This window comes from Giraffa tippelskirchi, chromosome 1 (assembly GCF_054371585.1).
Source record: "Giraffa tippelskirchi isolate mGirTip1 chromosome 1, T2T-mGirTip1v1.2.pri, whole genome shotgun sequence".
Classification (NCBI taxonomy): domain Eukaryota; kingdom Metazoa; phylum Chordata; class Mammalia; order Artiodactyla; family Giraffidae; genus Giraffa; species Giraffa tippelskirchi.
Window position 1 is genome coordinate 216,647,832 of NC_137275.1, and position 26,414 is coordinate 216,674,245.

The 26,414-nt window shown below is 48.3% G+C and overlaps 1 protein-coding gene and 1 long non-coding RNA gene across 3 annotated transcripts; one reads left to right on the forward strand and one right to left on the reverse strand.

The window, feature by feature from the left end:
• Positions 1–991: 991 nt before the first annotated feature.
• Positions 992–9,643, reverse strand: LOC145520578 (uncharacterized). The gene is made up of 3 exons (XR_014064606.1): positions 9,528–9,643; positions 7,960–8,488; positions 992–6,995 (listed from the first exon to the last, which is right to left on the reverse strand). It is a non-coding gene; the product is annotated as an uncharacterized LOC145520578 (long non-coding RNA).
• Positions 8,375–26,290, forward strand: LOC145520576 (uncharacterized). 2 transcript variants are annotated; one of them, XM_081527318.1, is made up of 6 exons: positions 8,375–9,039; positions 9,539–9,832; positions 10,915–10,991; positions 24,208–24,335; positions 24,769–24,930; positions 25,247–26,290. In XM_081527318.1, the coding sequence occupies exons 2-6, from the start codon at positions 9,788–9,790 to the stop codon at positions 25,669–25,671; spliced, it is 837 nt and encodes a 278-aa protein (XP_081383444.1). In that variant the 5' UTR covers positions 8,375–9,039; positions 9,539–9,787; the 3' UTR covers positions 25,672–26,290. The 2 variants fall into 2 exon arrangements, with proteins under 2 accessions (XP_081383444.1, XP_081383434.1); XM_081527308.1 differs by lacking the exon at positions 8,375–9,039 and having other exon boundaries at positions 9,644–9,832; positions 24,041–24,335.
• The last annotated feature ends 124 nt before the right edge of the window (positions 26,291–26,414 follow it).

The following is a 26,414-nucleotide window of genomic DNA, read 5'->3' on the forward strand; positions in this document are numbered from 1 at the left end:
CATGCATTTATATTTTTTCACTTTCTTTCCCATTATGGTTAATCAAAGGATATTGAATAGAGTCCCCTTGCTTACAACAGGATCTTGTTTACCCATTCTCTACATAATAGTTTGTATCTGCAGATCCCAAACTCACAGTCCACCCCTCCCCCGCCCACAGTCCCCTTTGGCAACTGCCAGTCTTCTCTGTGTCCACGATTCTGTTTCTGTTTCATATGTTCATTTGTGTCATATTTTACATTGCATATATAAGTGATATTGTATGGCATTTGTCTTCTTACGTACTTCACTTAGTGTGATGATCTGTATTTACATCCGGATTGCTGCAAATGGCATTATTTTGTTCTACTTTATGGCTGAGTAATATTCATTGTGTGTATTTGCCATGTCTTCTTTATCCATTCATCTGTTGATGGATGTTTACTTTGTTTCCATGTCTTGTCCGCTGTGAACAGTGCTGCTGTGAATATAGGGGTGCATGCATGTTTTTGAATTATGCTTTTGTCTGGATATATGCCCAGAAATGGGAATGCTGGATCATATGGTAATTCTATTTTTAGTTTTCTGAGAAAATCCATACAATTTGCTACAGGGGCTGTGCCGACTTAAACACCCACTAACCATGTAGGTGCGTTCTCTTTTCTCCACACCTACACCTGCGTTTCTTACTTGTGGACTTTTTACTGATGGCCACTCGGAGCAGTATGAGCTGGAATGTCATTGTACTTTGGATTTGCATCTCTTTAATAGAGATGTTGAGCATCTTTTCATGTACCTACTAGCCATCTGTATTTCTTCTTTGGAGAAATGTCTCTTCAGGTCGTCTGCCCACTTTTCCATTGTTTGTTGTTGAGTTGTGTCTAGACCTTAATATTATATAATATTACATTATAATATATATATAATGTATTATATATATATTATATAATATTATATATATATATTATATAATATTTTGTGATATATCCTTATAATAATTTAAAGACAAATATAGTTTTTAAAATGTTTTATTCCAAATTACCTTTTAAACATTTTAATTAGATATAACTTTTACTGTGTATAGTATTTTTACAACCATGGTACATGTGTATATGATAACTGAAATAACAATAAACATATCAGGTAGCTTTTCCAATTTTTCCAAAGGGGTACAGCAAAGGAGGATTCCCGGGTTCATGTAGCATCTAATATGCAGTACAGACACAACCCTCTATGAGTTCATTCAAGTTCAACCCCAACTGTTGTGGTCTTTTACAGACCGGAACCTGGGGACTGGAGTCAACGAAAAGAAAGAGAGGAAAAAGAGAGAGAGACAGAGCAATATTCTTCGGGTTACGTGGAAAACCAATAAAGCCCATACACGGGACTTGTACCACTCACGAAGGCACAGGGCGTCCTCTCAAAGAGGTCTTGAAAGCCCGGGTGAGAAAGTGAGCTCAGTAGGCTTCCATGCTCCAAAGAACTAGCCAGAGACAAACAGAAGGAAGCGGGAGACCCAAGTCTCTAGTGGAACAAGGGTATTTTATTAGCAGAAATGCATGCTTATATATCTTCAGTAAAATGATTACTCAGCCATTAAAAAGAATGAAATTCCACCAGTTGCAACAAATAGATAGTCTATTAAGTACAAGGCCACTGAAAAGAGTCGCTGAAGGGAGTCGCTGAAGGGAATCCAGGCAGGTGCTCTTTCCCATGATCTCAGTGCTGAGAACTGCAGGCAGCTCTACTCATTCCTGTATTCCAGGAACTGATAAGGAACAGAGAGTCCTTGACAAACGGCATACATAGGAGGAAAATGCAACATATTGGATCCGTAAAGTTGAACATCCCTTGACATCAACCATATGCAGAGGCAAGCCTTCTGGAAAGAGGACTCATGTAACCCCACCTTGCCACATTTCCTGCTCTCTTTCATCAAATGGAGAAAAAAATAACAGTCCCTCACTGGCCCTGGCTCAAATCTGACTCTGCCACTTAGTAGCAGTGGCCTGAGGACAGTCCCTTCCCTGCTCAGAGCCTCATACCTGCCAAGGATCCAAAGCATGCAGAGAGGAGAGAGTTCAAAAGTGTGTGTGAACCACCCCCAGTACTGCTGCGGGTCACTGCCGGTTTTCAGCACCTCTGCCTGCACTGAACTGGCCCGGTGTCCAGGCTGCCAGGCTATGTTCCCCAGCATAGTTAGTAGGTGAAGAAGATGACACTGCTGGGGGGTCCCTGTTTGGACCCTCGCCCGACTTGTCCCAAGTCATCACCCTGACTTCTCTCCTTTCGTCCCCTGTACTGTGGGAACCATCATCACATTGGTCTCAGCGGGTTAATGTGAGGTGAAAATGACAACACAAGAAAGGCATAAAGCTGTGCCTCTGGGATAACCAGTGCTGCTAGAGGTCAGGAGAGGTCACTGGGGAAGGCTCAGAGAGCTGGGCCTAGTGACAAGTGACTGCAGGGAGCACCAAGGAGGCGACCAGGGTTGGGGAAAACCAGTCTGTGACACACTTGGTAACTTCCAAGTGTGTTCAGAGTGTGAATGTCTGTCACCCTGTGCTCTGAAGATATGGGCACTCGGTATCTGGATTGTATTATCCAAAGCTGTTTTTTGTTAACATTCTCATGGGAATAGGAAAAATTCTGAAAGTTATTCAACCTCCACAGAGGAAAAGGAACCATCCAATACTGGACTTCGAGTGGACTAAGGAGAAACTGCACTGGGCGTGTGTGTGGGCTGTACATACATATACTGAAAGATTGCAGGTAGAAAAGAGGAAGCCACAGAGAAGGGAGAAGAACCAGGTGACCAGGAGGGTGGTGGCTGACAGGCTGGATGGTGACAGAGCGGCCTTGCCATCAGGGTCCCTTCTGTCCCCGCCCCTCAGTCAACCTTTGGTGCCTGTCCCACAGCTCTGTGACGTGGTCCTGGAACCGCACAGGGACACACATTCTCTAAGCTTGATGCCTGAGGAGAAGCGAGTGTCAGACAAGGCAGGACTATGCACCGTCCTCTGCCTTCAATCAGACTGGGGTACAGGGTTCTTTCCTTCATTTTTCTGTGGGCTGGGGATCTTCTTCCTGTCTCATTACGCAATGCAAGAACAGCTGCCTTTTCCAACACATGGGAAATAACCACAGCATGAGTGAGTGACGGGATCCTGGGCAGGACCCAAAATTTAGTGGCACTTGTTTTCCTTCTCCTGTTGCCTCTATTTTAAACCAACACTGGAGTCGGTGGGAATTCTCAGGAAGCATTAGATCCTGACTCCAGGGGAACAGCTTGGGTCCCCTGGCACAACAGTGGGAGGGGGCTACCTTCCAAATGCCCCAGGTCCTGAAGACTCCAGACAGAAGCCCTGCTCCTGCCTTCAGCACTGGACCTAGGCCAGAGCTTCCCTACCTGGACAGACCCCGAGAGACCCTAGGGCAGCACAGGATCAGCCTTCTCTGAGAAGAGCTGATCCTTCTCCTCCGTGACTCAGGTGTCCCCCTTCCCATCTAGACCGCAGGGTTCTGGTGCAGTCTGGCCTTGCCACCAATGGGAGAAACACTGGGAAGGGGCTGTGAAGCCAGGCATAGGGGAGGAATGGAGTGGTCATGAAGGCAGTGATGGGGGACCTGGGTCCCTGCTGTCCCCGTGATAAGGGAGGATGCACCCGGCAGCTCTTGTCTCCTGCAGGCACCTGCACCAGCCTTCTCTTGAAGGTCACTGTCTGGTGAACTTACAGCAGATCTCTGCTCTGAGAGTGTTAGAGCACCTGTGGAAGCAGACATTCCACTCTGGGGGGATGCAGGAGGGTGGGCTTCCTGTGTGCCTCCTCGCGCCCATGGCATCCTCACTCACTCTGGCGGCCAGCTCCCTGTCCACCCACCCCCTCATTTCGGACTCATCAACTCCACCACAGAAGCTCCTCTGCCCAGATCCATCGTTACCACTGAGTCCATGCTGATCAAGGACCACTTGTCACCCCACACCTGCCTGTTCCCTTCCACCCCCAGACCGCAGCCAGATTCTGAAACGGAGTCCTCATTTACCTCCACTTGATCTCTGGGGCCTCTCTCCTCACCTGGCCCCACACTCTCTGTGCGTCCAAATTCTCACAAACATGTCCCCGTCTCAGTTACTCCAACACTTAAATGGGTCACATAGCCAGGACAGGGACCCCGCATATTGGTCCAGGCTCTCAGAGGTCCCTCTGAATGGAGAGGACAGCAAACTGGACAAGAATCTGTCACCAATTCAAGAGAGAGAGACACCCCAGGAGACCCTCAGCAGGAGTGGGTCAAAGAAGAGAAGCAGGACTCGGGACCAGCACCTCAGGAAGAAGACACCCTGGTGCAGGACAGGGGATGAGAACAGAATCCTGGGAAAAACATCCCCCCCCACCTGACTCCAGATTGACTGAAGGGCACCTTCCAAATACCTGAGCTCTTGTCCAAGGGCTTCTCAGCTGGAATTTGGCGGGTGGGGTGGGCTCCAGAAGATGCACGTCACGGAGCCAAGAATGTGTCTGACTCTGTGCAGAGCCAGGCCCCCCAGAATCAGAGGTGTTTCCAAGACAAGGAGGGTGATAAAACTCTGAGGAACAAGTCAGTCATGGACCGGATGCTAAATTACAAAACTGGGGTAGCTTGTGCAACTAATGCAATGAGAAACGTCTTCCCAAGGATGTACTCACAGCCCAGGGGAGAACCAAATAAACAGAGATCTTGCGATTACAAGGCTCCCTTCTTCCCTAAACAGGGTAGGACCTCAAATCCACATCTGCAGACAAGAGCAGCCTCAAGGTCACAATCCCCGAATCTGCACAAGGAAGGTTAAGACAAGGACATGAATGGTGAGACCCGAGAGGCTCACCTCTCGGGATCAACACCTGTGCTGGAGGGAACCACCTTCTGCTCCCCGTGGGTCTCCTGCCTCCCAGAGAAGAGGCTCTGGGACCAGACTCAGAATCAGCAGAGGCCCCTGGGTCCAGCCCTGGTTCTCCTACAGGTACTGTCCAAGGGTAAAATAAATACAAAACGAAATCCTTTTTTAGGGGCTTCATCCACTGAGAAGAGGGAAAAATCAAAAAGAGCCATGGTCCAAACCAAGACAGGTCAGGCTGTGTGCAAAACTCACTCTTAGGCATCAGAGCTGCCTCCGTGAGCAAAGGGCCACGGCCGCCAAGTCCCTGGCCACTCCAGCTTTGCCTCCTGGATCTGGGGGAGGTTTCAGTCACCAGCACGGAGTCTTCCTCCCCCACCCCTCATTCCTCCAGAGGCCAGAATACCGTTTGCTCCATTTAGAGGGCTGTGCTGGGTATCCTTTGAAGAGGAATTTCCCCATGACCACGAGCAGGGAGGTGTGGAAGTATTTTTCCTTCGAATATCCCTGTGCTGTGCCCTGCCTGGGCTCAGGTTGGGGCTAGAGGTTGAGGGTATCCAGGGCTGGGGGCTCAGAGCCTGGAAGGGGCCTCTTCAGTCTTCCTGCAAATCTACTTTGGATCCTCACACTGGATCGTGGGGGTGGTGGCAGGGGACCTTCACACCACCCGTTTCTAGGCCTCCTCAGTGCACCTGCTCGGAGGTCCAATGACTAAATTTCATTGTTTCTTATTAAATGTACGGAAGGATTAATGAAAATATTACACAACATTGGAAGCTTCTACTGGTGAGAAGTAGCAGACTCCACCCAAAGACATAGATAAACCAGACTTTGTTCTGTTCCCTCACCACCTGGCATTCACACAGCTGTGGGTCAAGGTCCTGTGAGGAGGTCACAGCGGGCCCTCCTCCACCCTTGGGCCACCAGCACAGAAGGGACGAGAGCCCCAGCTCTGGTCTGGGCAGTGCGAGCACACAGGGAGGCGGCTGTGGCTGCTCCTCCCCGTCTGTCCAGGGGACAGGCAGCGCTTTCAAGGTTCCCAAACATTCTTTCCTCTCAGCGCTCCAGAGCGAGGTCTGGGAAGCCTGGTGTGCCTGGCACAGAGGGGTGACTACTGCGGAGTGAGCGTGGGCTTCCCGTGTGAGCTCCACACCCTAGGGTGCAGCTGGAGGGGGCCATCAGAAACCCCTGCTCCTCTTCCTCTCCCTACAAGGGGGCAGGAGCCTCTTATTAGCAAAATTGAGAAGGGAGATGCCCGGTACACTGACAGCTTCACAAAGATTTCCACCTGCCCCCAAGCAGATCAGGTGACCTTCCAGCCACTAGTGGGGACTTCCTTCGGAGCTGGGGACACAACAGTAGCCCTGTGCACAGGGCACATCTCCCAGCCATTCCTGCCCCACAAGACTGTCTGGAACAGGAACAATGTGCAGTGACGCTCAGATGCATTGCTGGGTCATGGTCTAATGACTCTGGTCCTAGAATCAGGCCAGGGTCCGAGGAAGTATCTGCCTCGTCTGTGGTTTATCTTGACCTTGACGATGAGATCTCCCCACTGAGAGTGTACCTTCAGGGAGGGACTCCTGCCCCACACAATCTTCACACTGGCTGGATGGCCTGATCACAGGTCAAAAGGACCCCGAGTGGTCAGTGGTGAAGACGTTCCCCTTGCGGTCCCACCTGCACTTGGGAAAATGAGGTGGAGAGAGAGAGAGCAAGGTTTTGGGGGGCCAAGTCCCCTGCTCGTGAGAGACAAGGACACGGAGGACAGGGCTCCATCCTGGCCAGGTGCCCCGGTTCCCTCCTCGGAGAATAAAGTCTTCAGGCTGGAGGATCCCGCGCCCTCCCTAACACTGTTCTTCATGACATCCTGCAGGAGTTCATCCTTGCTGCCAACAGCTGGCCTTCAGGGTGGGGGCGCCCCTGTGATTTTCCATCTGGGCGCAACCTGGAGAGACCTTCAGGGACAGGCACAGCTCGCGTTCCAGGTGGGCCCGCCCTCTGTAACAAGGGCAGTTCCTCTGGCCTTGGTCTGGACCACTGCCCAGCCCAGATGAGCGACTCACCACCATCCCAGTGAGCCTCTGACACCAGCACATCCTTGCTGTCTGCTAAGCGCCATGGAAGGGCAGCGGAGGCACTGTGAAAGACAAGAGTCATGGGAGTGAGTCAGTAAGAAGAGGCACAAGCGTCCTGGGAATCCCCAGGAAATCAGCAGAGAAATGGACCTAGGGGCAGCCAGAGAGCCCTTTATGCCACCAGCTGGGTGCAGCGTATGTTGTCCTAAGTTAGTTGTTACTAGGATAACATAGTATTATTATCTAATAATACTAGATGTTACTAATACTATTATATAGTATTATCGTAGTAATTACATATGATAATTGCAAGCACTAATTACATCATTTTGCACATTTTGAAGAAATTTTGAGGGATTGAAGAAGTTTGCACTGAGAAGGCAATGGCACCCCACTCCAGTACTCTTGCCTGGAAAATCCCATGGACGGAGGAGCCTGGTAGGCTACAGTCCATGGGGTCGCTAAGAGTCGGACACGACTGCGCGACTTCACTTTCACTTTTCCCTTTCATGCACTGGAGAAGGAAATGGCAACCCACTCCAGTATTCTTGCCTGGAGAATCCCAGGGACGGCGGAGCCTGATGGGCTGCCATCTATGGGGTCGCACAGAGCCGGACACGACTGAAGTGACTTAGCAGCAGCAGCAGCAGCAGAAGTTTGCAAATTACTGGTGAAATCTGAATTTACTAATTAACCCACGTGGTCCTCATCTCTATAACCCCGGTGTAAGGACAGAGAAGCTGTGTGTGTGTTGGAGGTGTAGTGGGCCCTCAGGGTCAGGCACATGGACATCTCCCAAAGGACACCTCTGGGAGCCGGGACCGTCTGGAGGACTGAAGCAGAAGGAGCAGGGCCCTGGTTCATGTAAGAAAGTCAGAGCCTGGCCCAGATGAGGAATTTACAGCACCTGGGGATGTTTCAGGGACTAACTGGAAAGCCCCATATTTGTGTATTTGCCGCCATTGTAGATAGGTATTCCCTTTCTCTGGGTTTTTGTCGGCATATCTCTCAAGAAACAATACTGACCTTGGAAATACCCACCGTCTGTGCTGATTTCCGGTGTCAATAAATTCATACTTTTATAAAATACTTTTCGCTATATTGCGCTATTACTGTTATATGAGGAAGCGTGGGAGTGAGAATGGGAGGTTCTACGCTCAACATCTCCGCCATGGCGGAGTTCCCCCGGGTGGTCCGGGGCCCAGGAAAGGTCACTTTTTAACTATTTCCTCAGCCCCCGGGATGTCACACAGGCGGAACAGCGACAAACTAAGTTGGCTTCTCACACTGGAAATCTCAGAATATCGGGGAGCTCGGGGAGCACGAGTTTCCGTCAACTGTCCAGGCGCCCGTTGATCCCAAGGAGAGTCGGGCGCCGTCTGCTGGCCGTTGGTGAAACGGCAAACGAAGCTGTGTCTCGCGGTTAAGGGACGGGCCCCGCGCTCCTCTCTGCATTCCTGAAATGAAGGATATTTGCAAGGCTCCGTTCTCTGCTGATGGCCAGGGGGATGCTTTGACCCAGCCAGGGTTATTCTCTCCATCATCACCGAGAAGACTAAAGAAAAATGGAGAGGGTATCTTGAAGAAAATATGCTTGTCATCAAATGGCTGTTTTGTTTTTAAGACTCATGATCTTCATTTATAATTTTCTTGCAGAGACATGGAAAACTAAAATGTATCTTTACATGAACTATCTTTCTTTCAAATCACCTATATCTGCTATATATGTTGGTATTATTCTTTTATTATTATTGACATGGTTATTTAAGTATATTGCTGCTGCTGCTAAGTCGCTTCAGTCGTGCCTGACTCTGTGTGACCCGTTGCCATTTCCTTCTCCAGTGCATGAAAGCGAAAAGTGAAAGTGAAGTCGCTCAGTCGTGTCCGACTCTCAGCGACCCCATGGACTGTAGCCTACCAGGCTCCTCCGTCCATGGGATTTTCCAGGCAAGAGTACTGGAGTTAAGTATATTGAGAGTCACCCAAATGGTATTTATGCACTGGATGCCAAGAAAACACAGACAGGTGAGGTATTCTCTCTCCCCACAGATATCTATGGAGTCTCGGGGAGCTGTTCTAAGGATTCATCAGATCAGGTCATCAAAGGTAATAATATCACTGGCAGTGAAGAGAGAGAATATAGCCATACTTATTGTATTAGTAAGAGTGAATGGATTAGTGGGCAAACAGAGTAGACCCAGCAACACTCATGATCCAGCTTTTCAAGCTTTCGGTATCTGGATTATTATATATAATTTTGGCAGTTCATATGCAAACACAGCCCAAATGCCACACCTTGAATGAATTCATAAGAACAAGAAGCAGTACCATCGTTTATTAGCTTTAAAAATATTAATAATTTGTTGAAGTACACTTCACAAAGCATACAAGTAATAGTTTTAAAGCATACAACTCAATGATTGGCATATTCACAAGTTGTACAATCTTCACAGCTATCTGATTTCAGGCTATACTCATCACCCCCCTCCCAAAAAACCTTACACCCATTAAACCATCACTTCTCATTCTTCCCTCTGTTTAGCAACAAACAGCCATTACTATAAATTCTATTTCAGGATTTGCTTACTACGTACATTTACTATAGATGTGATCAAAGGCTGGTTGCAGGAACGAGCAGGAACAGTCGGAGGGGAGCTTCCCTGGGGCCATCAGCAAACAAGCCGGTCTCAAGAATCTCGGTGATTCCACTAGACCGCCTCGAGAGGATGCGCGCACAGCTTCGTCCGCCACTCACTAACGGCCAGCAGAGGGCGTCTCAACCGACGCAGAAAACTCCCACAGCCAGGGTCCCTGCGCTCAGGCACCGCTTCCAGGGTGAGAAAACCATCTTAGTATGTCGCTGTACCAGCTGTGCGACACTCTGCGGGCTGCAGAAATAGTGAGTAAAATGTGGCCTTTCCTTGGTCCTGACCATCAGGGGAACTTAGCTGTGTGTGTTCAGTGGCTAACTTGTTTCGGACTCTTTGCGGCCCCATGGGGCTGCAGCCTGCCAGGCTCCTCTGTCCATGGGGTTTCCTAAGCAAGAATACTGGAGCGGATTACCACTTCCTACTCCAGGGGATCTTCCTCACTCAGGGATCGAACCCGAGTCTCTTGCATCTCCTGCATTGGCAGGCAGGTTCTTTACCTCTAGCACCACCTGGCAAGCTGCGGCTGAGATCTCCTCAATTTCCTGGAGTACTGAACGCACAACCTCTCGTTCCAACTTACTCTCAATTTCCTCATACAACATTTAGGGAGATTTATTTTTATAAAATAAAATCCATTTATTGAGATCTTTGGAGGCTGGAAGTTACCACATACTGTGTGATATTTCCATATTCAGGATTATTTCTTGAGAGATATGCCGACAAAAACCTGGAGAAAGGGAATACCTATCTACAATGGGGGCAAAATACACAAATTCCGGGGCCTTCCAGTTAGTCCTTGAAGCATCCCCAGGTGCTATAAATTTCTCATTCTGGGCCACGCACTGATTTCCCTACATGAACCAGGGCCCTGCTCCTTCAGTCAGCAGACGCTCCTCTCTCCCAGAGGTGTCATTTGGGAGGTGACCGTGTCTCAGACCCTGAGGGCCTCCTCCCTACCATCTGCACAGCCTCTCTGTCTTTGAACCTGGGTTGTAGAGATGAGGAACACTTGGGTAAATCAGTACCAAGGCCAGCTGTCGTTATTCAGATTCTCCCAAGTAATTGCAAACTTCTTCAATCCCTCAAAATTTCTTCAAAAGGTGCAAAGTGATGTAATTAGTGCAAGATAATTGTAGTTATCATATGTAATTACTAGGATAATGCTGTATTATCCTAGTAACTAACTTAGGTCAACATATATTGCATCCAGCATGTGGCATAAAGGGCTCTCTGGCTGCCCCAAGGTCCATTTCTCTGCTGATTTCCTGGGGATTCCCAGGACGCTTGTGCCTCTTCTTACTGACTCACTCCCATGACTCTTGTCTTTCAGCAGTGCCTCCGCTGCCCTTCCATGGCGCTTAGCAGACAGCAAGGATGTGCTGGTGTCAGAGGCTCACTGGGATGGTGGTGAGTCGCTCATCTGGGCTGGGCAGTGGTCCAGACCAAGGCCAGAGGAACTGCCCTTGTTACAGAGGGCGGGCCCACCTGGAACGCGAGCTGTGCCTGTCCCTGAAGGTCTCTCCAGGTTGCGCCCAGATGGAAAATCACAGGGGCACCCCCACCCTGAAGGCCAGCTGTTGGCAGCAAGGATGAGCTCCTGCAGGATGTCATGAACAACAGTGTTAGGGAGGGCGCGGGATCCTCCAGCCTGAAGACTTTATTCTCCGAGGAAGGAACCGGGGCACCTGGCCAGGATGGAGCCCTGTCCTCCGTGTCCTTGTCTCTCACGAGCAGGGGACGGGGCCCCCCAAAACCTTGCTCTCTCTCTCTCCACCTCATTTTCCCAAGTGCAGGTGGGACTGCAAGGGGAACGTCTTCACCACTGACCACTCGGGGTCCTTTTGACCTGTGATCAGGCCATCCAGCCAGTGTGAAGATTGTGTGGGGCAGGAGTCCCTCCCTGAAGGTACACTCTCAGTGGGGAGATCTCATCGTCAAGGTCAAGATAAACCACAGACGAGGCAGATACTTCCTCAGACCCTGGCCTGATTCTAGGACCTGAGCCATTAGCCCAGGACCCAGCAATGCATCTGAGCGTCACTGCACATTGTTCCTGTTCCAGACAGTCTTGTGGGGCAGGAATGGCTGGGAGACGTGCCCTGTGCACAGGGCTACTGTTGTGTCCCCAGCTCCGAAGGAAGTCCCCACTAGTGGCTGGAAGGTCACCTGATCTGCTTGGGGGCAGGTGGAAATCTTTGTGAAGCTGTCAGTGTACCGGGCATCTCCCTTCTCAGTTTTGCTAATAAGAGGCTCCTGCCCCCTTGGAGAAGGCAATGGCACCCCACTTCCGTACTCTTGCCTGGAAAATCCTATGGACGGAGGAGCCTGGTAGGCTGCAGTCCATGGGGTCGCGAACAGTCAGACACAACTGAGCGACTTCACTTTCACTTTTCACTTTCATGCATTGGAGAAGGAAATGGCAACCCACTCCAGTGTTCTTGCCTGGAGAATCCCAGGGACGGGGGAGCCTGGTGGGCTGCCGTCTATGGGGTTGCACAGAGTTGGACATGACTGAAGCGACTTAGCAGCAGCAGCAGCAGTCCCCTTGTAGGGGGAGGAAGAGGAGCAGGGGTTCCTGATGGCCCCCTCCAGCTGCACCCTAGGGTGTGGAGCTCACACGGGAAGCCCACGCTCACTCCACAGTAGTCACCCCCCTGTGCCAGGCACACCAGGCTTCCCAGACCTCGCTCTGGAGCGCTGAGAGGAAAGGATGTTTGGGAACCTTGAAAGCGCTGCCTGTCCCCTGGACAGATGGGGAGGAGCAGCCACAGCCGCCTCCCTGTGTGCTCGCACTGCCCAGACCAGAGCGGGGGCTCTTGTCCCTTCTGTGATGGTGGCCCAAGGGTGGAGGAGGGCCCGCTGTGACCTCCTCACAGGACCTTGACCCACAGCTGTGTGAATGTCAGGTGGTGAGGGAACAGAACAAAGTCTGGTTTATCTATGTCTTTGGGTGGAGTCTGCTACTTCTCACCAGTAGAAGCTTCCAATGTTGTGTAATATTTTCATTAATCCTTCCGTACATTTAATAAGAAACAATGAAATTTAGTCATTGGACCTCCGAGCAGGTGCACTGAGGAGGCCTAGAAACAGGTGGTGTGAAGGTCCCCTGCCACCACCCCCACGATCCAGTGTGAGGATCCAAAGTAGATTTGCAGGAAGACTGAAGAGGCCCCTTCCAGGCTCTGAGCGCCCAGCCCTGGATACCCTCAACCTCTAGCCCCAACCTGAGCCCAGGCAGGGCACAGCACAGGGATATTTGAAGGAAAAATACTTCCACACCTCCCTGCTCATGGTCATGGGGAAATTCCTCTTCAAAGGATACCCAGCACAGCCCTCTAAATGGAGCAAACGGTATTCTGGCCTCTGGAGGAATGAGGGGTGGGGGAGGAAGACTCCGTGCTGGTGACTGAAACCTCCCCCAGATCCAGGAGGCAAAGCTGGAGTGGCCAGGGACTTGGCGGCCGTGGCCCTTTGCTCACGGAGGCAGCTCTGATGCCTAAGAGTGAGTTTTGCACACAGCCTGACCTGTCTTGGTTTGGACCATGGCTCTTTCTGATTTTTCCCTCTTCTCAGTGGATGAAGCCCCTAAAAAAGGATTTCGTTTTGTATTTATTTTACCCTTGGACAGAACCTGTAGGAGAACCAGGGCTGGACCCAGGGGCCTCTGCTGATTCTGAGTCTGGTCCCAGAGCCTCTTCTCTGGGAGGCAGGAGACCCACGGGGAGCAGAAGGTGGTTCCCTCCAGCACAGGTGTTGATCCCGAGAGGTGAGCCTCTCGGGTCTCACCATTCATGTCCTTGTCTTAACCTTCCTTGTGCAGATTCGGGGATTGTGACCTTGAGGCTGCTCTTGTCTGCAGATGTGGATTTGAGGTCCTACCCTGTTTAGGGAAGGAGGGAGCCTTGTAATCGCAAGATCTCTGTTTATTTGGTTCTCCCCTGGGCTGTGAGTACATCCTTGGGAAGACGTTTCTCATTGCATTAGTTGCACAAGCTACCCCAGTTTTGTAATTTAGCATCCGGTCCATGACTGACTTGTTCCTCAGAGTTTTATCACCCTCCTTGTCTTGGAAACACCTCTGATTCTGGGGGGCCTGGCTCTGCACAGAGTCAGACACATTCTTGGCTCCGTGACGTGCATCTTCTGGAGCCCACCCCACCTGCCAAATTCCAGCTGAGAAGTCCTTGGACAAGAGCTCAGGTATTTGGAAGGTGCCCTTCAGTCAATCTGGAGTCGGGTGGGGGGGGTGTTCCCAGGATTCTGTTCTCATCCCCTGTCCTGCACCAGGGTGTCTTCTTCCTGAGGTGCTGGTCCCGAGTCCTGCTTCTCTTCTTTGACCCACTCCTGCTGAGGGTCTCCTGGGGTGTCTCTCTCTCTTGAATTGGTGACAGATTCTTGTCCAGTTTGCTGTCCTCTCCATTCAGAGGGACCTCTGAGAGCCTGGACCAATATGAGGGGTCCCTGTCCTGGCTATGTGACCCATTTAAGTGTTGGAGTAACTGAGACGGGGACATGTTTGTGAGAATTTGGACGCACAGAGAGTGTGGGGCCAGGTGAGGAGAGAGGCCCCAGAGATCAAGTGGAGGTAAATGAGGACTCCGTTTCAGAATCTGGCTGCGGTCTGGGGGTGGAAGGGAACAGGCAGGTGTGGGGTGACAAGTGGTCCTTGATCAGCATGGACTCAGTGGTAACGATGGATCTGGGCAGAGGAGCTTCTGTGGTGGAGTTGATGAGTCCGAAATGAGGGGGTGGGTGGACAGGGAGCTGGCCGCCAGAGTGAGTGAGGATGCCATGGGCACAAGGAGGCACACAGGAAGCCCACCCTGCATCCCCCCAGAGTGGAATGTCTGCTTCCACAGGTGCTCTAACACTCTCAGAGCAGAGATCTGCTGTAAGTTCACCAGACAGTGACCTTCAAGAGAAGGCTGGTGCAGGTGCCTGCAGGAGACAAGAGCTGCCGGGTGCATCCTCCCTTATCACGGGGACAGCAGGGACCCAGGTCCCCCATCACTGCCTTCATGACCCCCTCCATCCCTCCCCCAAGCCTGGCTTCACAGCCTCTTCCCAGTGTTTCTCCCATTGGTGGCAAGGCCAGACTGCACCAGAACCCTGCGGTCTAGATGGGAAGGGGGACACCTGAGTCACGGAGGAGAAGGATCAGCTCTTCTCAGAGAAGGTTGATCCTGTGCTGCCCTAGGGTCTCTCGGGGTCTGTCCAGGTAGGGAAGCTCTGGCCTAGGTCCAGTGCTGAAGGCAGGAGCAGGGGTTCTGTCTGGAGTCTTCAGGACCTGGGGCATTTGGAAGGTAGCCCCCTCCCACTGTTGTGCCAGGGGACCCAAGCTGTTCCCCTGGAGTCAGGATTTAATGCTTCCTGAGAATTCCCACCGACTCCAGTGTTGGTTTAAAATAGAGGCAACAGGAGAAGGAAAACAAGTGCCACTAAATTTTGGGTCCTGCCCAGGATCCCGTCACTCACTCATGCTGTGGTTATTTCCCATGTGTTGGAAAAGGCAGCTGTTCTTGCATTGCATAATGAGACAGGAAGAAGATCCCCAGCCCACAGAAAAATGAAGGAAAGAACCCTGTACCCCAGTCTGATTGAAGGCAGAGGACGGTGCATAGTCCTGCCTTGTCTGACACTCGCTTCTCCTCAGGCATCAAGCTTAGAGAATGTGTGTCCCTGTGCGGTTCCAGGACCACGTCACAGAGCTGTGGGACAGGCACCAAAGGTTGACTGAGGGGCGGGGACAGAAGGGACCCTGATGGCAAGGCCGCTCTGTCACCATCCAGCCTGTCAGCCACCACCTCCTGGTCACCTGGTTCTTCTCCCTTCTCTGTGGCTTCCTCTTTTCTACCTGCAATCTTTCAGTATATGTATGTACAGCCCACACACACGCCCAGTGCAGTTTCTCCTGAGTCCACTCGAAGTCCAGTATTGGATGGTTCCTTTTCCTCTGTGGAGGTTGAATAACTTTCAGAATTTTTCCTATTCCCATGAGAATGTTAACAAAAAACAGCTTTGGATAATACAATCCAGATACCGAGTGCCCATATCTTCAGAGCACAGGGTGACAGACATTCACACGCTGAACACACTTGGAAGTTACCAAGTGTGTCACAGACTGGTTTTCCCCAACCCTGGTCGCCTCCTTGGTGCTCCCTGCAGCCACTTGTCACTAGGCCCAGCTCTCTGGGCCTCCCCCAGTGACCTCTCCTGACCTCTAGCAGCACTGGTTATCCCAGAGGCACAGTTTTATGCCTTTCTTGTGTTGTCATTTTCACCTCACATTAACCCGCCGAGACCAATGTGATGATGGTTCCCACAGTACAGGGGACGAAAGGAGAGAAGTCAGGGTGATGACTTGGGACAAGGCGGGCGAGGGTCCAAACAGGGACCCCCCAGCAGTGTCATCTTCTTCACCTACTAACTATGCTGGGGAACATAGCCTGGCAGCCTGGACACCGGGCCAGTTCAGTGCAGGCAGAGGTGCTGAAAACCGGCAGTGACCCGCAGCAGTACTGGGGGTGGTTCACATACACTTTTGAGCTCTCTCCTCTCTGGGTGCCCTGGAACCTTGGCAGGTATGAGGCTCTGAGCAGGGAAGGGAGTTGCCTAAGGCCACTGTGGCCAGGTGGCACAGTCAGGTCAGGTGAGTCCAGGCCAGGTGAGCAACCATTGTTTTCTTTTCAATTTGATGGAGAGCAGGAAATGTGGCCTCGTGGGGTTGCATGAGTCTTATCACCTCCTTCTGGAAATCTTGCATCTGTACATGGTTGGGATTGCATTTGAATGTAGTCATAGAGGAAGCTGTGTCTTACTGCATATTAAATACTCTCTGAACCCTGTAATCCTTCACCTTTGCTGTACCCCTTTTGCAAGAAATGGAAAGGTTACCTCTGATATGTTTATTATTATTTAAATTACTATATACATATGTACTACAGTTGTAAAATACTATACATATTTGTTATATGCTAATTAAAATGTTAAGGTGATTTGGAATCAAACATTTAAAATTTTGTTTTTAAATTATTATAAACATATGTCATTTACCCTCAAAATATTTTGATTAAATATTAAGGTCCACATACAACTCAACAACCACAAAAAAATAAACAACCCATTGGAAAAACAGGCCAAAGATGTAAAGAGGTATGTCTCCAAAGAAAAATACAGATGGCCAATAGGCACGTGAAAAGATGCTCAACATTGCTGATTATTAGAGAAATGTAAATCCAAAGTAAAATGATGTACCACTTCATGCTAGTCAGAATGGCCATCAGTAAAAAGTCTACAAATAAGAAATGCTGGAGAAGGTAGGGAGAAAAGAGGAGCTTCCTGTACTGTTGGTGGGAATGTAAGCTGGTACAGCCACTGTGGAAAAGAGTACAGAGTTTCCTCAGAAAACTAAAAATAGAATTACCATGTGATCCAGCATTCGCATTTCTGGGTATGTCTAGAAGAAATTATAATTCAAAAAGATAGATGCACCACTATGTTCATAGCAACACAATTCACAGTAGCCAAGACATGAAGACAATCTAAATTCCATCAAGAGATGAATGGATGAAGAAGATGTGGTAAACGTACACAATGGAATATTACTCGGGCATAAAAAGAACAAAATAATGCCATTTGCAGCAACATGTATTCAACTAGAGACTATTTTAGTAAGTGAAGTAAGTCAGAAAGAGAAAGACAGATGCCATACAATATGACTTATAAGTGGAATCTAAAATATGACACAAATGAATCTATATATGAAACAGAAGCAGAATCATGGACATAGTCAAGGCTAGCAGTTGCCTAGGAAGAGAGAGTGTGGGGAAGGGATGGATTGGGAGTTTGGGGTCAGCAGATGCTAAATATTACATAGAGGATGAATAAACAACAAGGTCCTACTGTACGGTACAGGGAACTATATTTAATATCCTGTGATAAACCAAAATGGAGAACATGATAAAGAATGTATATATATATATATATATATATATATGTATAACCTGAAACACTTTGCCATATAGCAGTAATTAATACAACATAGTAGATCAACTATACTTCAATTGAAATCAATTGAAAAAAAGTACTTTATTAAAAAAAAATGAGATCCAAACACACAGGATGTACAACACAAGTGTGAACCCACGATCACGATGTGAGTGCAGGTCCTTCACTGGTGGCACTGGTGCCTCTTTGGTGCAGATACAGGGGAGGTGATGCCCGTGTGGGGAGGAGGCGTCTGGGAAATCTCTCTGCTTTTCCTCACTTTTGCTCGGAATCTTAAACTGCACTAAGCAGAGTCCTAATTTTAAAAATATCGAATTACTATTACTTAAAAACTTGAAAGGATTAGAAAATACTGACTGTCATAATATTTCCGTGACACTGATGATGGAGCACTCTAGGTTCCCTCTCTTATGTTTAATTTCTGAAATCACACCTGAAATAAGATAGTTATGGTCAAATGTGTACAGACAAGAAAATATTTTTTCCACCTAAAACCATTATGGGCACAAATATACAAAATTATTTTATGTTGAAATTAAAGGGAAAAATAGTAAATAACCTGATCCAGACCACTCCCTTAGGATGCTGATTGCTGGTTTTAAATGAATGACATCTTTCTCACCCCTCTATCTGAATATTCTCTTTCAGTTCTTCTCATATTGAAACCTGCATCAGAATCACATGGTGGGTTGGGGGTGGGGCATGAGGATCAGAGTGCACTGCCCCACCTCCAGTGTTCTGACCCAGTAAGCCTGGATTGAAGCCTAACACTTATGTCATAAACAAGCTGTGAAATGAGTGATGCTCCTTGTCCTGGGACCACAGTTTGTGAACTAATCACCTACTGAGTAGGCCAAAAGCTTCCTTCTTTTTTTTCTTCTGTAAGGTGGCTCTTGCAGGGCCTAGTTCTTTTTAACTTTATTCAAAACAATTTTGTTAGATTGTATTGTGACAGTGCTCATATCACCATGCATTAAAAATATATATATATCAAAATTGGTGAATTTTTGTGTAGCCATTTTAATATCGAAGATGCAAGAAAAAACAGCATTTTTCAGCACAGTATGCTTTATCATTTCAAGAAAGGTAAAAAAAAGCAACTGAAATGCAAAAAAAAGATTTGTGCAGTATATGGAGAAGGTGCGGCGACTAATCACATGTATCAAAAGTAGTTTTCAAATTTTGTGCTGGGATTTCTCACTGACGATGATCCATGGTCTGGTAGACCTGTTGAAGTTGACAGCAATCAAATGGAGACATTAATTGAAGACAATCAACTTATGCCATTCAGGAATAGCAGACACACTCAAAATATCCAAATCAAGTGCTGAAAATAATTTCTATCACCTTGGTTATGTTAATCACTTTGATGTTTGGGTTTCACATAAGTTAGATAAAATCTTCTTGACCATTTCCACAAGGGATTCTCTACTGAGATGTAACAAAAATGTTCTGATTTTAAATAAAACTGTGTTGGACAAAGAAAAGTGAATATTGTACAATAATGTGGAATGGAAGAGGTTGTGGGGCCAGCGAAACGAAACACCGCCAACCACACCAAATATCGGTCTTCATCCAAAAAAAGAGATGTTAGGTATATGGTGGGATTGGAAGGATGTCCTCTATTATAAGTTTCTCTCAGAAAACCAAACCATTAATTCCAGCAACTACTGCTTCCAATTAGTCCAACTGAAAACAACACTCAATGAAAATTGCCTAGAATTAGTCAACAAAACACATAATCTTCCATCAGGATAACTCAAGACTGCATGTTTCTTTGATGACTGGGCAAAAACTGGTACAGCTTGGCTTGTAAGTCCTGATTCATCGGCCGTATTCATCAGACATTGCGCATTTGGGTTTACATTTATTTCGGTCATTACAAAATTCTGTAATTGGAAAAAACTTCAATTCCCTGGAATACTGTAAAGAGCACTTGGAATAGTTCTTTGCTCAGAAAGATAAAAGGTTTTTGGAAAAAGAAATTATGAAGTTGCCTGAAAAATGACAGAAGGTAGTGGAACAAAACAGCAAATACCTTAATAAGTTCAGTTCAGTCCTTCAGTCGTGTCCAACTCTTTGCGACCCCATGGACTGCAGCATGCCAGGCCTCCCTGTCCATTACCAAATCCTGGAGTTTACTCAAACTCATGTCCATTGAGTCAGTGAGGCCATCCAACCATCTCATCCTCTGTCATCCCCTTCTCCTCCCGCCTTCAATCTTTCCCAGCATCAGGGTCTAAATCTAAAAAAGGAGAGGCAAAGGTGCATTCCCCATGAGGTTACTCATCTCACATGGTCCTAAGATATCTGGTCATAAGGGAGCCTCCCAACAGGAAACGTAGCAGCCAGGATAAAACTTTCCTATCTTCACATTAGCGGAGATTAAATGGTCTGTTTTCTTCCTAGAAATGCTCTGAGTACGGATGATTTTAAAACAAATAAATAAATAACACCTGATGTTCCAACATAACTGCCTTAGAGAAAGTGATCAAAACATTTTCTTCTGAAAGGTTTCTGCTGCTCATGATGAGTGGCTGAGCTGAAGGAAAGGGGCTACTAGTAACAGCAAAGCAGCCCAATATTATGGACTGCAAGTAAATCAAACGTCGGAAGACACGAGATTCTAGAATAAGTCATGGGAAAATAATCCAGTTATCTTCCTTTGAGAAGTATAAATTCATGGTAAATAAAGAGAAGTCAGCCGTACTGGCTATACTTGCTATTGGTCTGCTTTCCCTGACCCTTACAGTGCCTGACATCTTGCCAGGTCTGAACCCAGAGGGTCCTATGAGTGCAAGAGCCCCACGTGCAGTGGGCAGTGACAGGAGCCAGGGAAGGGTGGTAAGATTCCAGTACAAGTTCAAAGTGACAGTGTGTTTTCCCCACACTACCAAGCAATTTCCGACACTAGTTCGGTGTCTCACAATCCTGACACTTTGTACTCAGAGAAAACTTCAGATTCCAAAGATTCAGGGCTCCGGGTTACAAGACAGCCCCTCCCCCACCTTAGATGCACTCACAGCTCCAGGTCGGCAGCTGTGCTTCTGGTGGATCCACTAGAGTGTGGAGGTTCCAATGACCCTTCTTGGGTTCAATTAATTTGCTTATAGAACTCAGAGAAATCTTCTATGGATTAGATTATCATTTTGTAATAAAAGGCTGTAACTCAGGGACAGCCAGATAGAAGATGTGCCTCAAGCAAGGTAAGGGGAAAGGGCATGAGTTTCCTCCCCAAATCCCAACCTGTTCACCAACCTGGAAGCTTTCCAGACCAGTCCTTTCGGGTTTTTACAGAGGCTTCATTACAGAGACGTGAGTAACTCATTAGACACTGGTGATGGGTTTAATCTCCAGCTCCTCTCGCCTCCCTGTAACATGGGGTTCTGATAAGGTCAGGCAGCCCCTATTCTTTGGTCACTGGGATGCTCTCCAAAGGTCACCTCATTAACATAACAAAGCCCATTGATCACTTTCACACTTAAGAAATTCCAGTGGCTTTAGTAGCTGTGCCAGAACAGGACAAACACCAAATACATATTTCTTACTATAAATCACAACATCGAGGTCACAGGATAGCACCTTTCCTGAGTGCAGATCAACCCTTAATCATTATACTGGTTTTGTCTAACGTCTCTAGAAATCTAAATTCCCTGCGCACTGAAGGCAAGGCTTTGGGGTACAGGAAATGTGCATATTTTGAGCAAAATTAAAAAGAATGCAGACTCCTCCATGTGAACCCGTTTGGGAAGCTACACTAGATTTGAAAACTTCAGGAAGTCTGCATGCACCAGGCCAATCAGCATGATTACACTTGAAGGATTTATTTTCGAAGATGAGACCTAAACAATCCCAATAGTGACTACAGGATGATGGGAGATCAGGGCCTTCCATGCACTTGAGCACTTGGAATTAATTCCCACTCTCGTAACATGTACACTTTCCAGGAATATGTGACACTCTATATCAATATGTGTCCAAAGATAACTAGTGTGAAAATAGTGAGCCACATCTCAGAATCCACTGATCAGTTAATGAAGCCTCAGAAAAGGTAAGGACTCTGTAAGCCCCAGAAGCCACAGAACATTCTTTTCTTTTCTTTTTTTAACTTTTTGTTTTACATTGGAGTATAGTTGATGAATAACGTTGTTAGTTTCAGGTGTAGAGCAAAGTGAACATTCTCGGGAACATGACTCAGCTCTTTACTCTGAAGTCTGGGTACCTTGAGTCTAATAAGAATAGATTCTGATTGGCTTGTGCTGGTTTTCTCAGCCATCAGCAGTAACAACCTGGACTAGGGGTCCCATAGACCTGCTGGAGGCTGTTTTTATAGAAGAGTAGCTGTGTGAAAAGACAATGCGCTCCCTTCCATATGCTCCCTCCTGCTCATTCACAGAAATTGTTCCACCTACAAGTACATTGTTTGCAATTAGAGACCGTGAATACATCCTTTCAGTTCAGGCGCTCAGTCGTGTCCGACTCTTTGCAATCCCTTGGACTGCAGCACGCCAGGTTTCCCAGTCCATCACCAACTCCCGGAGCTTACTCAAACTCATGTCCATCAAGTCGGTGAGGCCATCCCACCATCTCATCCTCTGTCATCCCCTTCTCCTCCTGCCCTCAATCTTTCCCAGCATCAGGATCTTTTCCAATGAGTGAGATCTTCCCATTGGGAGGCCAAAGTATTGGAGTTTCAGCTTCAGTCCTTCCAAGGAATATTCAGGACTGCTTTCCTGTAGGACTGACTGGTTGGATCTCCTTGCTGTCCAAGGGACTCTCAAGAGTCTTCTCCTACACCACAGTTTAAAAGCATCAATTTTTTGGCACTCGGCTTTCTTTATAGCCCAACTCTCACATCCATACATGACTTCGACAAAAACCATAGCTTTAATTATACGGGCCTCTGTTAGCAAGGTAATGCCTCTGCTTTTTAATATGCTGTCTAGGTTTGTCATTGCTTTTCTTCCAAGGAGCAAGAGCCTTTTAATTTCATGGCTGCAGTCACCATCTGCAGTGGTTTTGGAGCCCGAGAAAATAAAGTCTGTCACTGTTTCCCTTGTTTCCCCATCTATTTGCCATGAAGTGATGGGACCAGATGCCATGATCTTAGTTTTTTGAATGCTGAGTTTTAAGCCAGCTTTTTCACTCTCCTCTTTCACTTTCATCAAGAGGCTCTTCAGTTTCTGCCATAAGGGTGGTGTCACATGCGTATCTGAGGTTATTGATATTTCTCCAGCAATCTAGATTCTAGCTTGTGATTCATCCAGCCTGGAATTTCCCATGATGTACTCTGCATATAAGTTAAATAAGAAGGGTGACAATATTCATCCTTGATATTTCTTTCCAGTTTGGAACCAGTCCGCTGTTCCATGCTCGGGTCTAACTGTTGCTTCCTGACCTGCATACATATTTCTCAGGAGGCAGGTCAGGTGGTCCGGTATTCCCATCTCTTGAAGAATTTTCCACAATTTGTGGTGTAGGGCCACCCAAGATGGACGAGTCATGGTGGAGAGGTCTGACAGAATGTGGTCCACTGGAGAAAGGCGTGGCAAATCACTCCAGTATTCTTGCCTTGAGAACCCCACGAATGGTATGAATATATCCATCACTTGCTTCAAATTATTCATGGACCAGTGCTCTCAAAGCTGTGTCCCAGGTTATTTTTGTCACTCACCTATTATGGCTTTTTGTACCTTCTGATCCCAGTTGAAAAGTATGTCCATATCCAGACAAAAGAAGAAACAAGAGTGAGAAAAATAAGAAAAATTAAATAAACTCAGTATGATGTGGAAAGCAGAGGTCATGCCTTTAAAAAAAAAACAGCACAGTAATTTGGAGCTTAAACACGATCTTTCAGCTGTAGCGTCTCTGGTGGCACTCGTGTCAGGACAGTCTACCTGAGTAGGGGCCAAAGAGAAAGCAAGTAAAACAAACTACAAAGCTTTTCTAGTCCTTTATACCAGCACCTTGCTGACCCGGGACATAGAATGACCCATGCTGACAGACATTCAGATACACAACTATGAAAACAAATAGATAAAAAGCAGCATGAAACAAACAAGGGGAAAAAACTGCCTTTTTATGGGACCTCCCTGACAGTCCAGAGGCTAAGACTTTTCCTTCCAATGCAGGGAGTGCAGGTTGGATCCCTGGTGGGGACCTAACATACCACTTGTGGCGAAAAAGCCAAACCATAAAAAACCAGTAGTAATATTTTAACAAATTCAAAAAAGCCTTTAAAACTTTTCCTCATCACAAAAACTTAAAATTTTTCTTTAAATTGTCCTGCTCTGATATTAACGTTTAGCAGAGAATCAAAATGCTCTGAAATTAAGTTACAATGTCCTGAGGACCAAGAAAGTCAGTGGGATGTACCAAAGAGTGCTAACCTCATCATGCAAATGCCCTCGGGGGTGTGATCCTCCTGAGGACCAATCTGTGATTCCCAGGGGGCTGTCCGGAAGCTATCCCAGGCCACACCCTCTGCTCACCTGGTCATTCCCTGGTCCACTTCTGAGGCATCCAGACCTGTGCTGCAGATGGGAGACATGGACACAATAAAAGGGGCTGCAAGCAGCAGAAGGCCTGGCCAGCAGAAACAAGGTGTCTCCCACAGGGAAAATGGAAGGATTTCCTCCAAGGAAAACCTGTCTGTAAAAGAGAAGGGAGGAGATGGACATCCCTCAGAAAGACAGAGAGAGAAACGAAGCACGGAGACACAAGAGGGCTCTCAGAGCAAAGCAGGTAAGATGCCAGAGTCTTGTTTGCAGACATCTGTTTTGAGTGATCCTGGAGAGAATTTGGGAGACAGTAGAGACTGAGCTGCGGGACAGAGGAACCGGTGCCAGATATGACCTTGACACCTCTGAAAAGGGGGAGAGAAACCCAGGGTGAAGTCCCGATCCCCTATGATCCGGGGCCCTACCAGCTATGCCAATCTTGAGGTCTGACCTTGAGAGAGGGTTTCCTGGGGCATGCCTGCCAGGCAGCTCAGCAACTACTCTGTCCAGTTGAGATGTTCATGGAGGGAGAGGGGGGCTGGAAGAAGCCAGAGTTGGGGGAGGGGATGGCATGGAGGTGGAGGAGCAGTGGGACTTGGAACCTTCTCTAACCCACTCTCCCCAGATTCCAGAGGTAGGTCAGGGAACACTCACTCTGTCCTCCTCTCCACCCACAGAGGTCACCAGGCACAAGCGCTGCAGAAGCCGGGATGGCTCCCCTGAGAGTCACAAGAGAAGCGGCCGTGGAGAAGAGAAGGTGAGGGGACGACCACCCCCAGCCCAGTGGAGAGCTAAGGAGCATCCAAACTCCTGCAGAGCAGGACTTTACCACAGAGGAGGTAGGTTTCTGGGCTGGGCTTGGTAGAGGTGGGGATGTGGGCAAAGGCCCTGAGGGGCAAACTGGACCCCCAGAGGGCGGAGAGAGCCTCTGACCCTGGTGAGATGCCCATGAAGTGGGAACAGGCCGAGAGGAAAGCACCCAGGACTTGTCCCGGGGTGCCAGCAGATGTTGGAAGAGGCCAGCAGAGTCAAGTATGGTGCGGTGTGAGGCCGGGTGGAGGTGTTGGGACAGGCAAGGGGCGATGCTGAATTTGAGGAGAAATTTCAGGGGCAGCGCACATCACAGGAACCCCTCCTGTTCTGTCTCCTACTTAGGTTCTGCCCATACTTTCGGGCGTCTTCAGGACAGGGGAGCCCGGTTCCGATCGCCAGTGTGGGCCCGGGGCCAGAGACGCTGCCAGTACAACCCGGAGTCCAGGCCCACCTCCTCCAAGCACCCTCGCAGAACCCAGTCACCTGAAGCCGCCGCGCCCCTGGAGGCACTCACGTGCCAGCTCTCCAACCAAATGGGAGCCCTTGATGTGGTCCTGGATGAGTTGCGGGCCCCCGGGGGCGCCTTCCTACGGGTGGCCACCGACCGCACGGAGCCCACGGCCTCGCAGCGCGCCTGGCTCACCTGGCAGCTGACGCACGCGGGCGCGGCCCTGCACTGGGCGCTGACGGCGCTCGATTCCCTGCTCGCCGGGCACCACCGACCTCCGGGCCCGCAGCCCTACCCGCCCTGGGCGCCTGGGCCTTAGGGGCGCACCTCGCCTTTCTCCATCATTTCTCTGGTCTTGCAAGGCTCCGAGGCAGCATCTCAGTACCCTGAGGCGAAGAACTTCCTCCACAAAAGACAGAAACCCACCTGTCTGGGGGATGGTGTTCCTCAGTGAGCAGACCTCACCCCTGCTGCATCCCGGCTCACGGAGACGTGTTCTGTGTCCAGAAGTCAGCCTGCTAGGATGTGCGTCAGAGGACAACTCTTCTTTAATCCTATGGCTCAGATTGCAAACCTTAGTGATGTGATTTGTGCCTTTTCATCCCTCCATATTTTCCTGTTTTACTTGAAAAAGGAAATGAGAGACAGGTGGATAGGGGATGGCGAGAGAGAAAGATGGATGAGATGTAGAGATAGAGATAGATTCGTAGGAGTGGGTTCCACTCTAAGGCACAATTGTCTTTTTTGGGTTTTTCTAGAGATTAGGTTTTTTGAGGTTATGGTTAGGAACGTACCTTGAACAAATCTTTATATCAAATGAGAAATCTGGATTGTATGATGAACTTTGTAGATTTTTGGTGTTGAAATTAAAACTACATTTTACTTATTATAGAACATTGTGTTCTACATTGACCACAATAAATTTTTAAAAATTGCAATCTTTTGTCAGTGTGACTTTATGAGAGTGCTAACAAGTGTATATATACAATGGATAGACAAAAGGTCTGCTGTATAGCACAGGAAAGTATATTCAACCTTGTGATAAACCGCAATGGAAGAGAA